This window comes from Micromesistius poutassou (assembly GCF_964030765.1).
Source record: "Micromesistius poutassou genome assembly, chromosome: 8".
Lineage (NCBI taxonomy): Eukaryota > Metazoa > Chordata > Actinopteri > Gadiformes > Gadidae > Micromesistius > Micromesistius poutassou.
Window position 1 is genome coordinate 7,868,124 of NC_140278.1, and position 19,395 is coordinate 7,887,518.

The 19,395-nt window shown below is 45.6% G+C and overlaps 3 protein-coding genes across 3 annotated transcripts; all 3 read left to right on the forward strand.

The window, feature by feature from the left end:
* Window positions 1–522: 522 nt before the first annotated feature.
* Window positions 523–5,307, forward strand: drd2l (dopamine receptor D2 like; the record flags this gene model as incomplete). Its single annotated transcript, XM_084471900.1, has 7 exons — window positions 523–858; window positions 1,134–1,243; window positions 2,320–2,456; window positions 3,120–3,364; window positions 3,827–3,910; window positions 4,488–4,767; window positions 5,108–5,307. The coding sequence occupies 7 exons, from the start codon at window positions 523–525 to the stop codon at window positions 5,305–5,307; spliced, it is 1,392 nt and encodes a 463-aa protein (XP_084328026.1).
* Window positions 5,308–9,103: 3,796 nt separating this feature from the next.
* LOC311351752 (transmembrane protease serine 3) lies at window positions 9,104–12,006 on the forward strand (the record flags this gene model as incomplete). Its single annotated transcript, XM_084471901.1, has 5 exons — window positions 9,104–9,275; window positions 9,648–9,743; window positions 10,706–10,848; window positions 11,036–11,191; window positions 11,947–12,006. 5 exons carry the CDS (start codon window positions 9,104–9,106, stop codon window positions 12,004–12,006), a joined length of 627 nt encoding a protein of 208 aa, XP_084328027.1.
* A 279-nt stretch (window positions 12,007–12,285) lies between these two features.
* Window positions 12,286–18,831, forward strand: ethe1 (ETHE1 persulfide dioxygenase). The gene is made up of 7 exons (XM_084471643.1): window positions 12,286–12,929; window positions 14,932–15,076; window positions 16,326–16,474; window positions 16,975–17,104; window positions 17,459–17,548; window positions 18,186–18,302; window positions 18,579–18,831. The coding sequence occupies exons 1-7, from the start codon at window positions 12,720–12,722 to the stop codon at window positions 18,623–18,625; spliced, it is 888 nt and encodes a 295-aa protein (XP_084327769.1). The 5' UTR covers window positions 12,286–12,719; the 3' UTR covers window positions 18,626–18,831.
* The last annotated feature ends 564 nt before the right edge of the window (window positions 18,832–19,395 follow it).

The following is a 19,395-nucleotide window of genomic DNA, read 5'->3' on the forward strand; positions in this document are numbered from 1 at the left end:
TGAATTCATTGTTTGTCAATGGAAATACAATGTTAGACTTTTATGGGGTTGAGGTCACTTAATGATTATTCATAAATATTCAACCACACCATGTTCATCAACTCCCCATCCACTAATTGGTTTCCTCCAAGGTTACACTGGGAGGTGAATCCTATTATTTTGTATTGCTTTATTGACTAGCTGCTGTAGAGAAATATATGGAGTGGTCCGTTAAGTGTCGCTCTCTCTCTCTCGCTCTCTGCCATCACTCCATCCCTGCATCTCTTTTCATCTGAATGTGTTAAGCCGTTCATCAAAAGAGGATCTTCGTATGAACAAGTGATCAACTTATGTAGATATAATAATAATATTATCATAATAGTAGTTTACTTTGTATTTTGAGCTACACGGGTGTTGGACTCCCAGCCAAAAGGTTTTGGGTTTTAGCTACAACATCTGCAGTGTACCTGTCAGCATCCTAACCCCTTCCCGTAAGTCCAAACTGTGTGTGTGTTTGTGTGTGTGCATATCTTTCTCCAGATGATGACGTCGCTTCACAAGCCAGAGTTCTCCTTCCTCTCCTCCTCCTCTCCTTTCCTTACCAATGAGCCGCTCTCCTCCTTCCCCACCTCCTCCTCCTCGTCTCCTCCCTCGTCCTCCAACTGCTCCGTCCCCGACTCCTCGTCCCCTCCCTACAACTTCTACGCGGTGCTGCTGGTGTTGCTGATCTTCTGCGTGGTGTTTGGCAACGTGCTGGTGTGTGTGGCGGTGTGGGGCGAGCGCACCCTCCAGACCACCACCAACTACCTCATCGTGTCCCTGGCCGTTTCGGACCTGCTGCTGGCCACGCTGGTCATGCCCTGGGGGGTCTACCTGGAGGTACACTGTGTGTCTTTAGCAACAGGAGGACTGGACGTTCAGTTTATATCAAAATAGAAGTGTGTCTTATGTATGCATTACAGATGTAAGGTGATTGGAGGCTCAGTATATATAGTAGTATATATGTATATTATATATGTATTACAGGTACTAGGTGAATGGAGGCTCAATATATATGTATATTATATATGTATTAGATGTTAGGTGAGTGGAGGTTCAGTATATATAACACAGTAATATAGTATAATATAGAAGTGTATATTTATATACTATAGGTAGTAGGTGAGTGGGGGTTCAGTCTGCTCCACTGTGACCTCCTGCTGACCCTAGACGTGATGATGTGTACGGCCAGCATCCTCAACCTGTGTGCCATCAGCATCGACAGGTCAGCTCTACACATCTATCTATCTATCTTACACCTCTCTACCCTATTACAATAAGGTCTCTCAATCAGCATCAACAGGTCAGCTCTCTCGGTCTCGCTCTCTCTCTCTCTCTCGCTCTCTCGCTCTCTCTCTCTCTCTTGTACAATCAATACATTCATGTGAAAAAATGTGATGCTAAAATGTATGGCTGAAAAGTGGTCGGTGAATCCCAAACAAATTAAAATGTAGTGTTTCAATACTGGCCGGGTGCATTCATTTTTGTTCCTCTGTCTCTCCATCCCTAACAAAACACACGCCGAACCCGGCTATACAATTCGGCAATTAGTTGATGCGAACCTCCACAGAGATGAGTGACATGTTTGTAGGTCCTTCCAACAATTGCTGTTTGCAGACCTGCGTATGTCTGTGAACAGCAATAGGGCTGTGTTCAGATCTCTGCACTGGGACGTGGGGCTTTGCAAACGTGCTGACAGAGAAGTGTAATTAGGGCTTGAGGTTACAGGTTAGGTAACATGTGAGGTTTACAGATTAGGTTAAAGGTGAGGTTACAGAAAGGGTTTACAGTTGAGGTTGTAGGTAGATTTACAGGTGAGGTTTACAGGTGAGGTTAACAGCTGAGGTATACAGGTGAGGTTTAAAGGTGAGGTTTACAGGCGAGGTCAACAGGCAAGGTTACAGGTGAGGTTTACAGGTGAGGTTAAAGGTGAGGTTATAGACAGGGTTTACAGGTGAGGTTGCAGGTAGGTTTACAGGTGAGGTTAACAGGTGAGGTTTACAGGTGAGGTTAAAGGTGAGGTTATAGACAGGGTTTACAGGTGAGGTTGCAGGTGAGGTTTACAGGTGAGGTTACAGGTGAGGCTTACGGGTGAGGTTAACAGGTGAGGTTAACAGGTGAGGTTTACAGGTGAGGTTAACAGGTGAGGTTAACAGGTGAGGTTTACGGGTGAGGTTGCAGGTAGGTGGTTTACAGGTGAGGTTTATAGGTGAGGTTGCAGGTAGGTTTACATGTGTGGTTAACAGGTGAGGTTTACAGGTGAGGGTTACAGGTGAGGTTAAATGTGTGCGTGGTTGACAGGTACACGGCGGTGGCGATGCCCATGCTCTACAGCACGCGGTACAGCTCCAGGCGGAGGGTGGCGCTCATGATCTCCATCGTCTGGTTCCTCTCCTTCGCCATCTCCTGCCCCCTGCTGTTTGGACTCAACCACACAGGTAACACACACACACACACACACACACACACACACACACACACACACACACACACACACACACACACACACCATCATCATCCTGTAGCTAGCATCATGGTATCCTGTGGCTAGTATTATACTAGCCACAGGATACCATATATGATATATTATCATATATATAAACAGAAGAAGACAGCTGCTTCCCAGAATGCATTGCCTGGGCGTTTGGAGTGGGAACACATAATCCCAGTATGTCTGGAGAGGCTGTGAGGTCTGACATCACTGCTGAGTAGCCACTCGACACAGAAAGGCTTCAGGTGGAAGTAATCCAGTGAAGACATCCGCATCTCCGCAACATCACACACTCTTCCATCTATAAGATTCATTTGTTTCCGATGAGGTTGTGGTGGATTCATTCTTGTATAGGTCCTTCTATTATTCGACTATGAGTATACATGACAATACATTTGCTGAATTCGTTGTTTGGTGTTTCATCTAGAATATTCTACCTTTAGCCAGGCTATGAGTCTGTACATTTCCCTATAGCCAGGCTATTATTACCTTTCTCTATAGCTATGAGTCTGTACCTTTCTCTATAGCTATGAGTCTGTACCTTTCTCTATAGCTATGAGTCTGTACCTTTCCCTATAGCCGCGCTAAAAGTCTCTCTCTCTCTCTCCAGCCAATAGAGATGGAAGGAAGTGTAGTTTTGCGGACCCCTCCTTCGTGGTCTACTCCTCCGTGGCATCCTTCTACGTTCCCTTCATCGTCACACTGCTCGTCTATGCTCAGATCTGTGTTGTCCTGCGGAGGCGGGGCAGACGTACGGCTCCGCCCAGAAGACCTGCCCAGAAGACACGCCCCCTGGCCACACAGGCCCCTCCCACCCAGCAGAGGGTCAGTCAGCCCGAAGACACCCAACGCAAGGTGAAAAAGCTAATGGATAATGCCAACATTGCTAATAATAGCGTGGTTATTGCAAGTTGGAAAGGTTGAATCCCACTTCTGCATCCTGCCTGTATACCAAGAGCCGCCAAGATCCACCTCGTAACTCTGGCTGTACGCTTCCCTTTTGCAAAGACCTGCAGCCCGCCCTGAGCCTTGCCTGATTTTGTCAGAATTTATTTAGTTTTTGACAGCCAGATACACAAACAAAATGAATGCACCCGGCAGAATACAAAAAACATTTTTAGTTTGGATACTTGCAAAAAGTAACTTATTCTTTTGCCTACCCTGGCTTTAATCTCAGTATGGACATGGTTAATATGATGATCACATGGAATGGTAGAGAACGGATAATATGGTCTTACTAGTCTCAATGCTCTCTGGACAGGACAGAGTTGTTTTCAAGAGTTTTTAAGATAAACAGAACCCCCCCCCCCCCCCCAGAACAAGTGCACCAACCCAGAAGACGTGAAGCTGTTTACCGTGATGCTCCATCCCCCCACCGCCGCCCCCCAGCGCAAGAAAGTGGTGAGTCTCAAAGATATACATCTCCTCCACTAGGGGCTCTCTCCTCCACCAAGAGGCCCTCCTCAGCTAGGAGGCTCTCCTTCACAACAAGGCTCGTTCAATAGGGAGACCCTCCATCAGGATGTTCTGCACTTTTAAAGGTGACATATTACACCACCAGGTGTGAGTGTGATTAGTCGTTAGTCCTCTTCTGACATCACAAGTGGGCGTGTCCACCTAGATGTGTGCTGGATAGATCAGTCTACCAGCCTACTGGAGGTGGACTGCAGCAAACGTTTCTCATCTATCCGTCATACATCTAGGTGGACACGCCCACTTGTGATGTCAGAAAAGGCAGACTTTCAAAAAGGCTTGTAACGGCTAATCACACTCACACCTGGTGGTGTATGTCACCTTTAAGACTGCAGTATCTGCAACTCAAAGATTCAATGTGTTCCTGCTGCAGTTGTGTCTGTCTCTCTGCTGCCGGTTGTTTTAACCCTCATCCACACCACTACCGGGACACTACCTGCTGTCATGCAGACAGGGAAACACAGACGGTCGGTCTCTTGTCCAAATCGCTTCTGTCTGCGTCCAGACGCTGGTGAAGGAGGCGGTGGTCCATCTTCCGGAGGCGGAGCCTGGCCAGTTCCTGTGTCATAGCAACCAAGTTCTGGCCACGCCCCCCCAGGTGTGCGTGTCGGTGTCTGTGGCCCCGGGGCGAGCAAGGCCCTTCCTCCCCCTGACCGCGGGGCTCACCGCCCTGGAGGGGGGGCTGCGGGGGAGGGAGGGGTGGCTGGAGCGGGGCGAGAAGGCGAGGGGGAGGCTGTCCCAGCAGAAGGAACGCAAGGCCACTCAGATGCTGGCAATTGTACTGGGTGAGGACTCTCTCTCTCTCTCTCCATCTAACTCTCTCTCTCTCTCTCTCTCTCTCCATCTAACTCTCTCTCTCTCTCTCTCTCTCTAACTCTCTCTCTCTCTCTCTCTCTCTCTCTCTCTCTCTCTCTCCATCTAACCCCATCTCTCTCTAACTCTCTCTCTCGCTCTCCCATCATACTGGGAGTGGAGGACTCTCTCTCTCTCTCCATCTAAGTCTATCTCTCGCTCTCACTCTCTCTCTCGCTCTCTCCCATCATACTGGGTGAGGAGGACTCTCTCTCTCTCTCTCTCTCTCTCTCTCTCTCTCTCTCTCCCAACGTAATGCGTCTCTCTCTGCAGGAGTGTTCATCATTTGCTGGCTGCCGTTCTTCCTGACCCACGTGTTGAAGGCCCACTGCGGGACCTCCTGCTGTGTCTCCCCCTCCCTCTACAGCGCCGTCACCTGGCTGGGCTACCTGAACAGCGCCGTCAACCCTGTCATCTACACCACCTTCAACATTGAGTTCAGAAAGGCCTTCCAGAAGATCCTCCACTGCTGAGCTGGGGAGGGGTGGATCAGGTGGAGGAGGTTACAGGGGGTGTTGGTGGCGAAGAAGGAGGAGCTGGTCTAGGTGTGTTTTCCCCCCCTGATCAGCTCTTTTAACATTTTAACCAATCAGGGGCTACATCATCAGTGACATCATATGACGTTATGATGAATAAAAGATGTCCTTATTTCTTCCCACTTCTATGTCATTTTTTTTCAACATTATAGTCAAACAAAGTCTGTCACATTTGAGTGTTTCATGTTTAAATGTAAATTTTTGAGGTTGTAATAAATGATACCTAACTATTCTCGTGTGTGTGTGTGTGTGTGTGTGTGTGAGAGAGAGAGAGATTCCAGGAAGGATCAAGTCATGATTAATTTAAAGTTGGTGTTGTGAGGTATTATTGTCGTTGAAACCAGAGCGTGTGTGTTGATGCCTTGCTTAGCGGCTTTGGCAGCCAGATACTACCTACAGACAAGTGTGTGTCTGAGTGTACAAAAGATATGCTGAGGTAATGCTACCATCATGTTATCCTCGTTGTGAGCTGCCAACACCCTGTGCTGTAACGTGATCAGCTGAACCAATAGGGTCTGTAGCTGTGTGTGCCAACCCAGGTGTGTTGTTCAACCCTGAGCCAGTCCATTAATAATACACAGCAGTAGGGTTAGGGGGTGTTGCTGGATGACAGGGGGTGTGATTATATATCAAATGGGTGGAGCTTAAGGCTCTCCCTGCAGAGCTTGTATGAAGCAGGAGCAATCAAATACGAGGGGACGCTGTCATGGCCAACTGCCAGGTGAGACTGCACACTTGTTTGATTTATCGATTTATTGCTTGGAGGTTGACTACTCTACACCTCATTATAAAACGTTCTGTTGAAGTACATGAAATGTCTTGAAATGTCTTGAAATGGGGGGCAGGGAAGTCTAGTGGTTTGGTTCTTTGACCCCGAGCTGAAAGATCCCAAAGCTCCACAAGCCCTGCTAGTAGGCAAGCTCTATGCTCCTTAACGACATGTATGTACAAAGAAATTCGATATAGGTCGCTTTGGATAAAATTATCTGTGCTAAATGACATTCTCTATTCACCTCACCCAACACCTCCTCTTTACCTCACCTCTGCTTCACATCTCTGCTTCCCTCCTCCTCTTCCTTATATCCCCTCTCCCTCCCCCTCCATCTCACTTCTGACTCTCCCTCCACCAACTCTTCCTCACCTCCACATACGCTCCACCTTTCCCTCCATGTACGCACCACCTCTCCCTCCACCTTCTCTCTACCTCCACCTCTCCCTCCACCTTCTCTCTAGTTCTAGGTCACCTCCGCCCCTCCCTTGACGTACGCTGTACCTCCACCTCCACCTCTCCCCACCTCCCCTCCCCTTCCACCTACTCTTCCTCACCTCCACCTCCACTCTACCTCCCGTCTACCTCCACCCTGCCTCCCCTCCTACTCCACCTCCCTCCAGATGCCCACGCCTGGCAACGTTGCGGACATAGCCAATGTAGCGGACACAGTGCAAACAGCAGATTTAGCGGATGTAATGTTTGAAGCAGGCACAGCTGAAATAGCACGCAACGCCAACATGCAGGTCAAAGCAGTTGAAGCTGACATTGATGAAGACGTTGATGACGATGTTGATGACACTCCTAAAGGTCAGAAACGGCCCTGATTAGTATAGTAGAAGTAGTGGTATAATAGTAACAGTATTCTAGGGTATTCAATTACCATTTAATTAACTAGACAATAGACAGTATATACATTTAATGAATAAAGACTATGAAAATAAAATGCACATTTCTCGCTAGAATTTGATAAAACTTTTTTTTTGATAAAATTTTTTATTGCATTGCAAAAATATTGCATTTTCCTCTGGGAATAAAAGGAATGTCATCCAGTTTGTTTAAGCAGATAGAAACTTGTCATGTGGCGTGTGGCTGGTTACTTTAACCAGCCAACAGGGGCGCTGGACCAGTGAAATGCTCATATGGGTTGTTTTGGGTCATATTGACTAACAACCTATTCTGCCATTCAGGTACAAGATGGGACTGGCTTTGTCCCTGGATGGGGCGCATGCTACTCTGCCTGGAATACCTCCTGTACCTGGTCACTTTCCTCCTTGTCATCGTCCCCATCTTGGGTACCTTATATGACATATTATATGAAAATAATTACATCATATTAATAAGTGACTTGGTTGGTACTCATCATCATTGAGTCAAGCTGAACAGTGATGCTGTATGGGGTGGATGGCCTCAGTCTGAGCCAGGTTCTGTTAAAAGGTGATGCGCATTCATCGAGAAGGAGATGTTTGAGAGACAGAAATACGTGCTGAGCATGTGGTGTCATCACGGGGAAAGAGACATGAGCTGGATACCATCAGCATATCAGGGGTAGGGGAACCTGTGGGGCTCAGTGATAGACCCAGTGAGGATGTGTTCAGTGACAGACCCAGTGAGGATGTGTTCAGTGACAGACCCAGTGAGGATGTGTTCAGTGATGGGTCCCAGTGAGGATGTGTACAGCTATGGTAACAGTGAGGATGTGTCCAGTGAGGCTGTGTAATGATCAATTCAGTGAGGATGTGTACAGTTCAGATGAAGAATTGTCCCTTGCGGTAAACCAGTTTCCGCCTGGTCACTTGGACCCCTTATTGGACACATCATTATGAATATAGCATCATTGTTATTATCATTATTGTTATTGCTGTTATCATTAGTATTAAGATAATTTGTACACTCTTCTCATCCCTTGCATTTGGTTTGCTTCTTAGGCGCAATACTTTTGACGGAACTGTCGAGTGACGGAAAAGAGAATTGCAGCCTCCCGACACCGGTGCAGCTCGCGTTCAATACAACCCAGTTGAGCGACAGCTCTGCACGTAACGAAACACACACCGGTAACTTAACGGATCCAATGAAGTAGAGAATAACTAGTAATAACTTGTTTACAAAGCAAAATGAACACGCTTTAAATCATTTGTAAATCATCAAATTACTCTTATAAATGAATTAATTCACTATTTACTCTATTAATGCTCCACAGTTAGTTATTCTAAAGTGCTCCAAAAAAACCCTCAATTGATTTGGTTTAGTATCAGTAGATGGTTGGTGATTAGTGTGTATGGGATGATTGATCTATTAGAAATAATGAGTGTATTATCAGAATGTATTATGAGTATCATATGAACGGGTCTTCAGTATGCATTCTACTTATGATATGAATGTATCATCAGTATGTGTCAAAGTATTATCTGCATAATAAATATTACTAATAGTGGTTCCAGCAGTCTGCCCGTCCCCGGCACGGCGGGGCCTGGGGCGCATTGTGGGGGGGACCCCGGCAGAGGCGGGGCCCTGGGGCTGGCAGAGCAGCCTCCGGTGGAAAGGAAAGCACTTCTGTGGAGGGTCCATCATCTCCCCGCGCTGGGTCATCACCGCAGCACACTGCTTAGTGCAGTACGACACATACTCAGACACACACAACACGCGCTACACAGACAGACTATACACACACTAAGTAATATACATTAAAGACACTACAGACACCACCCACTTAACACACGACTACACACTAGGCACTATTACACAACATACCACACACAAACACTAGGCACTAGGACCACACAACATAGTGTTCTGTTTCCACACAGAAGTACAGAATACAAACGGTGCTATACCCAACCAAGTGTGTGTGTGTGTGTGTGTGTGTGTGTGTGTGTGTGTGTGTGTGTGTGTGTGTGTGTGTGTGTGTGTGTGTGTCTGTGTGTCTGTGTGTGTGTGTGTGTGTGTGTGTGTACCAGTTCCAACATGCTAGAGCTATCTAACTGGGAGGTTGTGGTGGGTTCATTGCGATTGCTGGACATGTCCCAGGGTCAGCGGTACCGTGTGGGGAGGGTGATCTACCACCACCTCTACTCCTCCACCAGCGGGGACTACGACCTTGGGCTTCTGAGCATGCTCACAGACATCCAGCTGATAGGTCCGTTTATGGAATACCCATATTTGCTACAGTCCACTGGGTAGGCTGGTAGACTGATCTATCCAGCACACATCTAGGTGGACACGCCCACCTGTGATGTCAGAAGCGGCACATTTTCAAAACAGCTTGTAACGGCTAATCACACTCACACCTGGTGGTATAATATGTCCCCCTTAAAGAACTTCAGCCAGTTTTTGTTAAGATTATGTCATTATAAAATTATTTATAATTATTATTATTATTATTATTTAATCATTATTGCCATTGTTATGATAACTGTAATTGATTATATTACTTTTCTGTGCTAACTATCGTTCCTACCATCTGCCAAAGCCTTGCATTGTTTGCGTTGTTTCGTCTTCTGTCCACTAGGTGGCGTGCGGCCTGTTTGTCTGCCCAGTCCCAACGAGTCCTTCCCTCCCGAAACAAGATGCTGGATTACAGGCTGGGGGTATACAAAAGAGAAAGGTGGGTCTTTTTATTCATTCATGCATTTTAATTATTCATTATTTGTATTATTCATACCTGCTAGTGGTTGTTATTTTTTAATTATTGTTTCTATCCTATATTTATTTATAGTTTTTTTGATCGGGACAGATACAGTGTACATAGATAACTATCCAATGCAAGTATCATAGTGCTTATAGCGGATGCTAATTTTCAACACCCGCCCCTAAAGGGCTTTTGTGAAAAAAGATAAAGCACAAGCAAAAAAGAAGATAAGAGGTTAAGAGGGTAAACTGAGTGATACAATGAAGCACAAGGTAAGAAGAAGATAAACTAAGTAGGCTACAACAAGATACAATAAAACACATTAGTAGTAACATAGCTACAGACAACTCGACATGAGTTCAAGTTTGTTGCTGAATTAACCAGGATTTGATTATTAATAATGTTGAATTTTTGCAGAACATTTCTAGTGATCTGGCAGCAAGATCCAGGACTTTGCTCCTTTCACAGAAAAAGCTGTTTGAACAAAATAGGTTGACTGTTGCCACTTGAAGCTGCTCTGGTGGATCTGCTGCAGCTCTGTAGTCTGTTCATGTATTTCCAGAGAGGCTGAGGTGCAAGTCCATTTAAACATTTAAACACAAGCTTGGAAAATGGAAATCAATGAAGTTTGCAAAACTTAAAAAGTTGTATTTACTTAAAATGCCCAATGATGGTATACCTTATTAGACTCTAGGCCTAGGGAGCGTTTAATGGTCCAAATCTGCTAGGGGTGTATTTCTTGTTGTTTATATCCTCTAGGGAAATTATTTTTATTGTTTATATCAGATGGGGCTGGTCTTTTATAGTTTATTCCCACTAGGCAACATGGTTTTACTCCATTCTTAACACTTCATTGCTTCTTTTGTGCAATGTCTTAATTTCCTCCTCTTCCTCACCCAATGCAGGCTGCTGAATGATGGGTAGTTTCTCTGTTCCAGGGCTGCTGTCTGATGAGCTCCAGCAGGCGTGCGTTCAGATCATATCCCTGTCCACATGCTCCCAACGGCATGTCTATGGAGACCGGCTCACTCCACGAATGTTTTGTGCTGGTTACATGAAGGGAGGGGTCGATTCATGTCAGGTACCGACTTTTAAGGTGGTCTTATTTCTTCTTACATCTAGTCTTTACCCAACTAACCAACTTGTTATACATCTTCTACCAACTAGTCTTAACCTTTCTAGCCAACTCAAAAGTAAGGCCCTATTCCTAACCTGACTGAAGAGCTGTCCTGCGTTCTGAACTGAATGGCCTGTGGTCTGGGTGCCAGGGCGACAGCGGGGGTCCATTGGTCTGTGAGACCAGTCCTGGGGATTGGAGGCTAGCAGGCGTGGTGAGCTGGGGACACGGCTGCGGCCGTGGCGGTAAACCGGGAGTGTACACGAGCGTGACCTCGCTGGTCCACTGGATCTACCATGAAACCCAGGTATGTCCTCAACCCACCGGTAGCAGGCTAGTTAAACCGGGCAATTTGTGAGTTAAACAGGTGAGTGAACGTGGTAAACAGGCGAGTTAAATAGGTGTTAGTGAGTTGGTGTTGGTAGGTTAAACATCTAAGTTGGTAAGTTAAACAGGTGAGTAAAACCGATGTTTGGATGAGTTAAACCAGGTGAGTTAAATAGGTGAGGTGGTGAGTTGAGCCTTATGTATCCTCAGCCCTATACACACATTAAGGTCCCATGTTCCCTCAGCCCTATGTTCCCTCAGCCTTATATTCTGTCAGCCTTATGTTCTGTCAGCCTTATGTTCTGTCAGCCCTATGTTCCCTCAACATGCATTCACCAAAACATTAAAACTATCAAAAACTACAACAGTCAACCCCAAATGAACAGGCAACACAAATAATAATGACATTAAACAAAAAAAACTGTAACGCAATTAATATAATTGTTAGCAACTGTATCCTTTTAGAATGAGCATAAGACAAACAGGTGTTACAGTGAGATTTGTGACAATTTTTCATTTACCTGCACATCATTCAATTAATTAGGAGCTGTTCTCTGTGATACAAGCTGAAAATACCGTGAATTAAAGTACTTCCTGGAGTGGTTAAAGATCTGATCTAAAGAGTCAGTTAAGAGTTATTTAGTAAGTTACCCTTAGTTATAAATGTAATAATACTGTTGTTGATGTTGTGTATCTGTATTGTATTGGAACTCTGGTCTTGATGTTTTTCTTTAGCTGGACAAACCTGCCGAGCTAGAGCTACAAGAAAAAAGAGCCAACACATCGAATTCCTGATGTTTAAAACACTGCAAATAAAAACAGAGATAACAAATGTGTTTGGCATCTGTGTTATTTTGAGAGAACAAACATTTCTGAGAAAGATATAAAAGCTTAATTTAATGTTCATGTTTTATCTAAAAGCTTATTTAAGTTGTCTTTGTATTATACAAAATATTATTTATTGTTGATGCAATATACAAAATATCCATTATTTTTGTTGTATCTTTCTCAGACGAATACAAATGAGGAGGGGCCAACTCAAACAAACCGAGACGCATGCACGCGGTCACGTACACCTTGGATTACGGCAAGCTCTGCTCTGTAATATTTTATAGCGGCATCACATCGGAGCTCTCAAACTTCTAAACTTTTATTTAGCCTAGGCCGTAAAACAGAAGTACATGCGACTGCACATATTTGTTTTGGACAATGAATTACCCGTGACGATAATACGTCGCATAAGGTTTCTTCCGGAGTTCATTCAAGGTTAGGAAAGTCGTCTTCGTTCCAAGCTGCCTGCTCTATACACATGGATGAACCATAACATTGATACACTTAGTTAATCATTAGACATTATACACTCGCCATGCCTCTTATGTTATAAAGCTAGGCTCGGTACGGTCGGGTTGAGCTGGTTGTTACCACGGGAATATACTCATCCAGGCCAGTATCGTCTTTGGAGTTAAGTTAAAGAGCTGCATATATTTTTGTTTTTAATATAATTATCAATGAGTTCTGTTATGCGGAGCGTAAAACCTGCCGGACAGGTTCTGGCCTTCCTGCTCCGCCAGCGAGCGTCAGCCTGGGTCTCCAGTTGTGCTCTTAACCGCAGAGGGCTCCCTCTCCCCGGGGAAGACCGCAGATCCCTCCCCGGTACGGTCAGCTGCAGAACATTATGCTCAAGGATGGCGCTGAGAGAAGGACTCGTCTTCAGACAGGTGAGGTGGTTAATCTAAATCGATATATTTAGTCGACAATACTATAACCTGTGCTTGCCACAATGTGTCATTTGTAAAACAGTTTAAACCAACGTCATTGGTAAGGGTTAGTAACTAGATGAGTTTAATTTGTTTATACTTAATTCCAAAGCTACCCAATAGTTTGTCGTATTGATCAATGTGGGGTGATAGTTTATTTTTGTCGGAAACTGAGCATCTAAAGTCGTTCAAAAGGGTTAAACTTAAGATAAAACTTCAACCGATATAAAACAATAGGCCTATCTGGCTTTATTGATCAATCACATTCACCCATCATAAAGAATAGGGCGTGCACATCAAGACAACACACCACAATGACCGCCGCCCTTTCTGGAGCAAAGGAACTTTGGAATACTATTTTGTGATGGTGTGAATGTTTACGTGATCATTAATCGTGAAGTGATTTGACATTATGGGGAAACAATGTTGCGTTTGTAACTGCCACAGTGTTTCTCATGCGAAACGTTGAAAAACAAGTTGTCATTCGCTTAGGTTGCGGTTTTGGCTTAGTCTATTACTGTGCTACAACCCTTTTGAATCCTCTCAATTTTCCGGAGTATCAGCATTCGGCAACAACAAAAAAAATCTGATTATGCATACTGATTCTGTTAGAATAGTTAATTCCTGCAGAGGTATAGGGAATGGTGTGAGATGTTGCGAGACAGAACCAACAGAAGAACAAACGCAGCGACCTCTAAACATGGTTCATTCACCATAGAACTCATGAAGGTGTGAGGTCAATTTCACGTTCCCTATTTTAAGTAATTTAATAAAAAATAATAAAAAAATCTGAGGTCTTAAGAGGCAGAAATAATTCTTTAATATACTTTACATTGTTTTTAATTATTTTCTGCGACTATCTGTAGAGGAAAAACAACAAACCGCAAAACAATAAATGTCAATCTTTGAAGTATTTTGGCTCTACAAAGTAGGCTATACATCTTCAACCATCTACGACAAAGAAATGTATGGCCGTCACGGCCTCTGAGGAGCAGCCTTGCTGCTCCTGACCGGCGGCACTTCCACTAGACGATGAGCACGCCTCGTGCTTCGTTTCCTGGGTGTGGAGCACATGCCCCCCCCCCCCCCCCCCTCTATCGGCTCTTCCCTGAAGGCACCAGTGAAGGTTTTCCATCGGACCAGTGGACCACCCCTCAGGCAAGAGGGGTCGCATGCAGTTGCCCCTGTGGGACAGATCGTATGTCTGTCATCACTGAGCGCTGTGGATGTTAGTTAGCAACATAACCAGCTCTCCTCTGCCTGTCGGCCATGACTGTTGGAAAGATGTAATCTGGGCCTGAAGACGTGGAGAAGGTTCTCTGACGCTGCCGACAGCATCGGCCGAGTGGCCATGCCATGCCGCAGGAGGAAAGACCTGCTTTCTGTTTCTTTATATCCGTTAATAAATATACAGTATATTTGTATATCAATAAATCAATAAAAAGTCTGTTTGACTTAACAGCAGTATATCTTTAAACAACCATGTGTAGAATTGTCACGCTGCCTCACCCTCCCTTCAGCCTAGTGGTTGTAGGGCGGCGTAGTATAGCCCGGGTTCATCCGCCTCCATGCGGCGTCCCCGTGTGCTTCATGAGCAGGACGGGAGGCTGTATGTAAGGCCTCGTGTACCAGTCTCCTAGACACCGACTTTTCCCCGCTTTCTTCCTAAAGTCGGTTGGCTGTAAGGAGAAGGCGGAGCTCCCGTCATGGCTCGTGGCACAGTCCTGCCCTTCAATGGTATTCTCCGCTTGCAGACGAGCAATTCCATCCCACACGATGTGAAGGTTTTGGGGTTGGTGGAGACTAGGCTGTAGGACCCCCGTTTCCTAACCCATACCTCAAATTAAGTGTGTGTGTGTGTGTGTGTGTGTGTGTGTGTGTGTGTGTGTGTGTGTGTGTGTGTGTGTGTGTGTGTGTGTGTGTGTGTGTGTGTGTGTGTGTGTGTGTGTGTGTGTGTGTGTAGCTCTATGAGTCCAGCAGCAGTACCTACACTTACCTGCTGGCGGACTCCGAAAGTGCAGAGGCTGTAATCATTGACCCCGTCTTGGAGACGGTGGAGCGTGACCTGATGCTAGTCAACCAGCTGGGGCTAACTCTTAAGATGGCAGGTAGGATTACCGCTAGAGATAGCTGGTCGGGCTAACGTTGCCAATTAAGGCTATACCCAAGGCTAACAGGTAGGGATAACACAACATTTTTTAGGTATTCTAACGATAGGAGGTGGTTCTAACGATAGTTGACGTAGAGCTAACGATCACGTGGCTGGTTGGGCTAACACCCATGATTGTAGGTAAGGGCAAGACCGCCGGTAGGGTTGATGCTCAAGAGAGCAGGTGGAGCTAGACAGCCATCAGGGCTGATGCTAAAGATAACCGGTATAAAGCAGATAGGACTAAAGGCTTATTTATGGTTCCACGTCAATGCAACGCAAGAAGGTTTACGGACCCTACGGCCTGACGTGCGCCTCCCAAAAATTGTAACCTTGCACCGAGGCGACGCAGCAGCAAGGGCTGTGATTCGTCCACTCACTTAAACCCGACACAGAAACAAAACAGGTTCACGACTGCGTTGAAGCGTGGTCATTGCGTTGCGTCGATGTGGAACCATAACTAAGCCTTAAAGGGATAGTTCAGGATTTTGGACATCGGGTCTCATTTCCAAGTGAGCCAGTGTGTTGTTTATCATTGGAGACCGTTTTCAATACTTTTCATTCAGTCCTTCTAGTTGCAGAAATCGCTGGTGCTAGGCTAGCGTAAGTCGAGGGGAACTGCTAGCCTGCCAATAAAAACAGTTTTACCCACTCCAAAGTACACCCGATGCAAACCAATTATAATGCCCGACTATCGATGTAAATGTCTGTGTTGATAGAATAATATTAGAAATAAAACTATCCTTGTATCGCAATGATCACATTACATTTTGGGGGACTACTTTTTCAGCAGCGGTGGAATTTCACTTTTCTCTGGTGTAGCAACCAATTCACTACAGCAGAACGTAAACAGAGAAGCGCACTCCAGGTAATATCAGCCCGCCGCTGCCATAGCTTGCTTCCAACTACAGGGATTATAAACTAAATGCAATGCGATGCAAGGGTAAGTTTATTTCTAACACTATTCTATCAACACAGACATTTACATCGATAGTCGGGCATTATAATTGGTTTGCCTCGGGAGTGGGTAAAACAGTTTTTATTGGCAGGCTAGCAGTTCCCCTCGACTTGCGCTAGCCTAGCACCAGCGATTCAGAAGGACTGAATGGAAAGTATTAAACGGTCTCCAATGATAAATAACACACTGGCTCACTTGGAAATGAGATCCGATGTCCAAAATCCTGAATGAATGTGTGCGTTCTCCACAGTGAACACCCACTGCCACGCGGACCACATAACGGGCAGCGGGCAGCTGAAGCGTCGGGTGACGGGGCTCAGGAGTGCCATTTCCAGGCTCAGTGGGGCGTCCGCTGACCTCCTGCTGGTGGAGGGTGACACCATCCCCTTCGGCCGACACGTGAGGAACCGAGCCTCCGCCGACACGCTCCAAGTTCACACATTCAATGCTTAAGTACTGAGGTTAGTTTAGGTTATCTGAGCGGTGGTGTGACTGGGTGGGCACGGTGGCCCCAGCTTGGTTAAAACCTGGCGGGGACGTTTCTCTTGACTACTTTCTTTGTAGCCTTTCACAGCTTTCATAATTACAATTTATAGTTCAAACTCCATTTCAAATTCTGATTCTGATTCTCCATGGGTTCACCTGGGCTTCCTCCCACATTGAGACATGCATTAACCTCCTGCCACTGTCAGAAACTGGCAGGAGGCACTGGGTGTAGAGTGCCTCCTGAGTTGGTACCCGGGTGTTGCCCAGTGGCTGCCTCAGCTTCTAGAGATGACTCGTATGCATCAGATGAATCTCCCCCAAGAGGAATAAAAAACAATCAATGTATCCTATCATATTCTCTGTAGGTACCTGCCGGCGTTGTGCGTTGGTTGATTCTCTATTGGTCCATGCAGGTGTTGACGGTTCGGGAGACGCCAGGCCACACGGACGGCTGCGTCACCCTGGTGCTGGGTGACCAGAGCTTGGCTTTCACCGGAGACGCCCTGCTCATCCGAGGCTGTGGACGGACAGACTTCCAGCAGGGTACGACCTATGCTACTATCGAACTTGCATCGAGGATCTTTTATGTTATCTTCTGTCTGTCATCCTTTGTACTGCCAAGGCATACTGTTACTACTACTAAAATAAATACAATGGTGGAACGGGATAGTACTGCTTGTTTACCCAGGCTCTGTTAAATCGGACTCTGGATCGATCAGAAACCGCTATGGTTCAATAGGTCACCGTATTCAATGGGTCGTGGTATTGACGGTATAATGTACGTATGTCTGGTAAATGCTGTTATTGTAATGTCACAGAGTGTCCACAGGGTGGTAGTGTGGTGTGATCGCTGGTGTGCCTCTAAAGCCGTTTCTTTCCTCCGTTTCCATCGCTCAGGCGATGCCAAGCGTCTCTACGACTCTGTGCACCAGAAGATCTTCACGCTGCCGGACCAGTGCCTTGTCTACCCAGCGCACGACTACAAAGGTTCATCGCCAACATCCTCTTGTTTTTGTTTTTTTTAAATCGTGAAATATTGACTTGCTAGATGTTTGCCTTGATGTCCACTGAGATAAAGTGGGAGATGCAGAGCTCTTTTCTCGCTCTTATCTAGACACTCAAAGACTCTATACAATGAAAACCAAACTATCAAACATCCAAAAAATCACAGAACATTTAAAAGCATACAAGCCAACTGATTGGTGAGGATGGTTAAACATTACATTTGAGTTGTAATTTGAGGTAATTCTTTGTATCCTCACTGTGGCTGTCTTTGAATAGTTTCACTTCTTTCCTTATTCCCTAAACTCTATATAATGAGTATAACTATTTTAGGGAGCAAGTACAAAGGGAATTCGAACACTAATTACTATGAAAACGTGTTGCATGTCATTCTGTGACTGCTCATTAGCATAAATACCATTTAGATTGTGTGAATCAGATGAAAAAGAAAGGGCTATGCATCATGGGATACATTGAGTTGAACACTTATTTGATGGTGCATTGTGGGTATTAAGTAGTGCACTCTCAAGGTCACAAGTGTGTCAATTGGGACACGACCTGTGACCATGGGAACAGTTGGCTTCCTGTCAGTCATGACCCCCCCCCCCCCTCCCTCCCCCAGGTCAGACGGTGTCGACAGTGGGGGAGGAGCGGCGGTTTAACCCTCGCCTCTCCAAGAGCCTGGAGGAGTTCATAGACATCATGAACAATCTGAACCTGAATAAGCCGGCAAAGATAGGTACCCTGTCCCGTCCCTACTTCTTAAGAGGGAGGTAGGAATGGGATAGGTACCCTGTCCCGTCCCTACTTCTTAAGAGGGAGGTAGGAATGGGATAGGTACCCTGTCCCGTCCCTACTCCTTAAGAGGGAGGTAGGAATGGGATAGGTACCCTGTCCCGTCCCTACTTTGTGTGTGTGTGTGTGTGTGTGTGTGTGTGTGTGTGTGTGTGTGTGTGTGTGTGTGTGAGACAAATGAGCGTGTCCATAATTTGGTGTCCACCTCTGTTCTCTCCAGATGTGGCGGTTCCAGCTAATCTGGTTTGTGGGCTCCATGACGTATGACCGCCTCTCCAGCAGCAGTTGTTTTTTATTTAAATGTCACTTTGAAATGAACATGTGTGTTTATGATTGTGAAACGTCTTCTCATAATTCAATGTTATAAAATATGTAACCTTTGCGGGAAAGAGGAAATCATAACAATACAATAACTATTCGCCAGCACAGTGGCGTGTAGAAATGATGTGTAAATAAAAACCACAATTATCAAATAATAAAACTAAATCTGCGTGTGCGTTATTGCGGTGGAGATGGTTGTTTCAAGTTGAATGTTCTGTCTTCATGTTGCTATTCAGGAATACAAGTGACTCCTAAGTCCACACACACACACACACACACACACACACACACACACACACACACACACACACACACACACACACACACACACACACACACACACACACACACACACACACACACACACACACACACACACACACACACACACACACACACACACACACACTAGCTAGGCTGTTTTGCATAGCACATGAATGGCCTTTATTTGCCTTCCAAGTCGCCAAGAGACAAGTTTCCATCACGGCCATAATGTGGCCCCGGAATATTGAACACTACACTATGGGCACCTGAACACTTCAACACTACAGTATGGAAAACACTATATTATGCCCCCCTCCCCAGACTCTAGTTTCTGACTCCTCGTGGTGGAAGACTGGTTTCTCCAGACAAAGAGTCGGCTCCTGTCTGTTATTAAACTGACATACTCGAGACGCCTCGCATGTTTTCACACATCAATCACGACGGGATGAGCG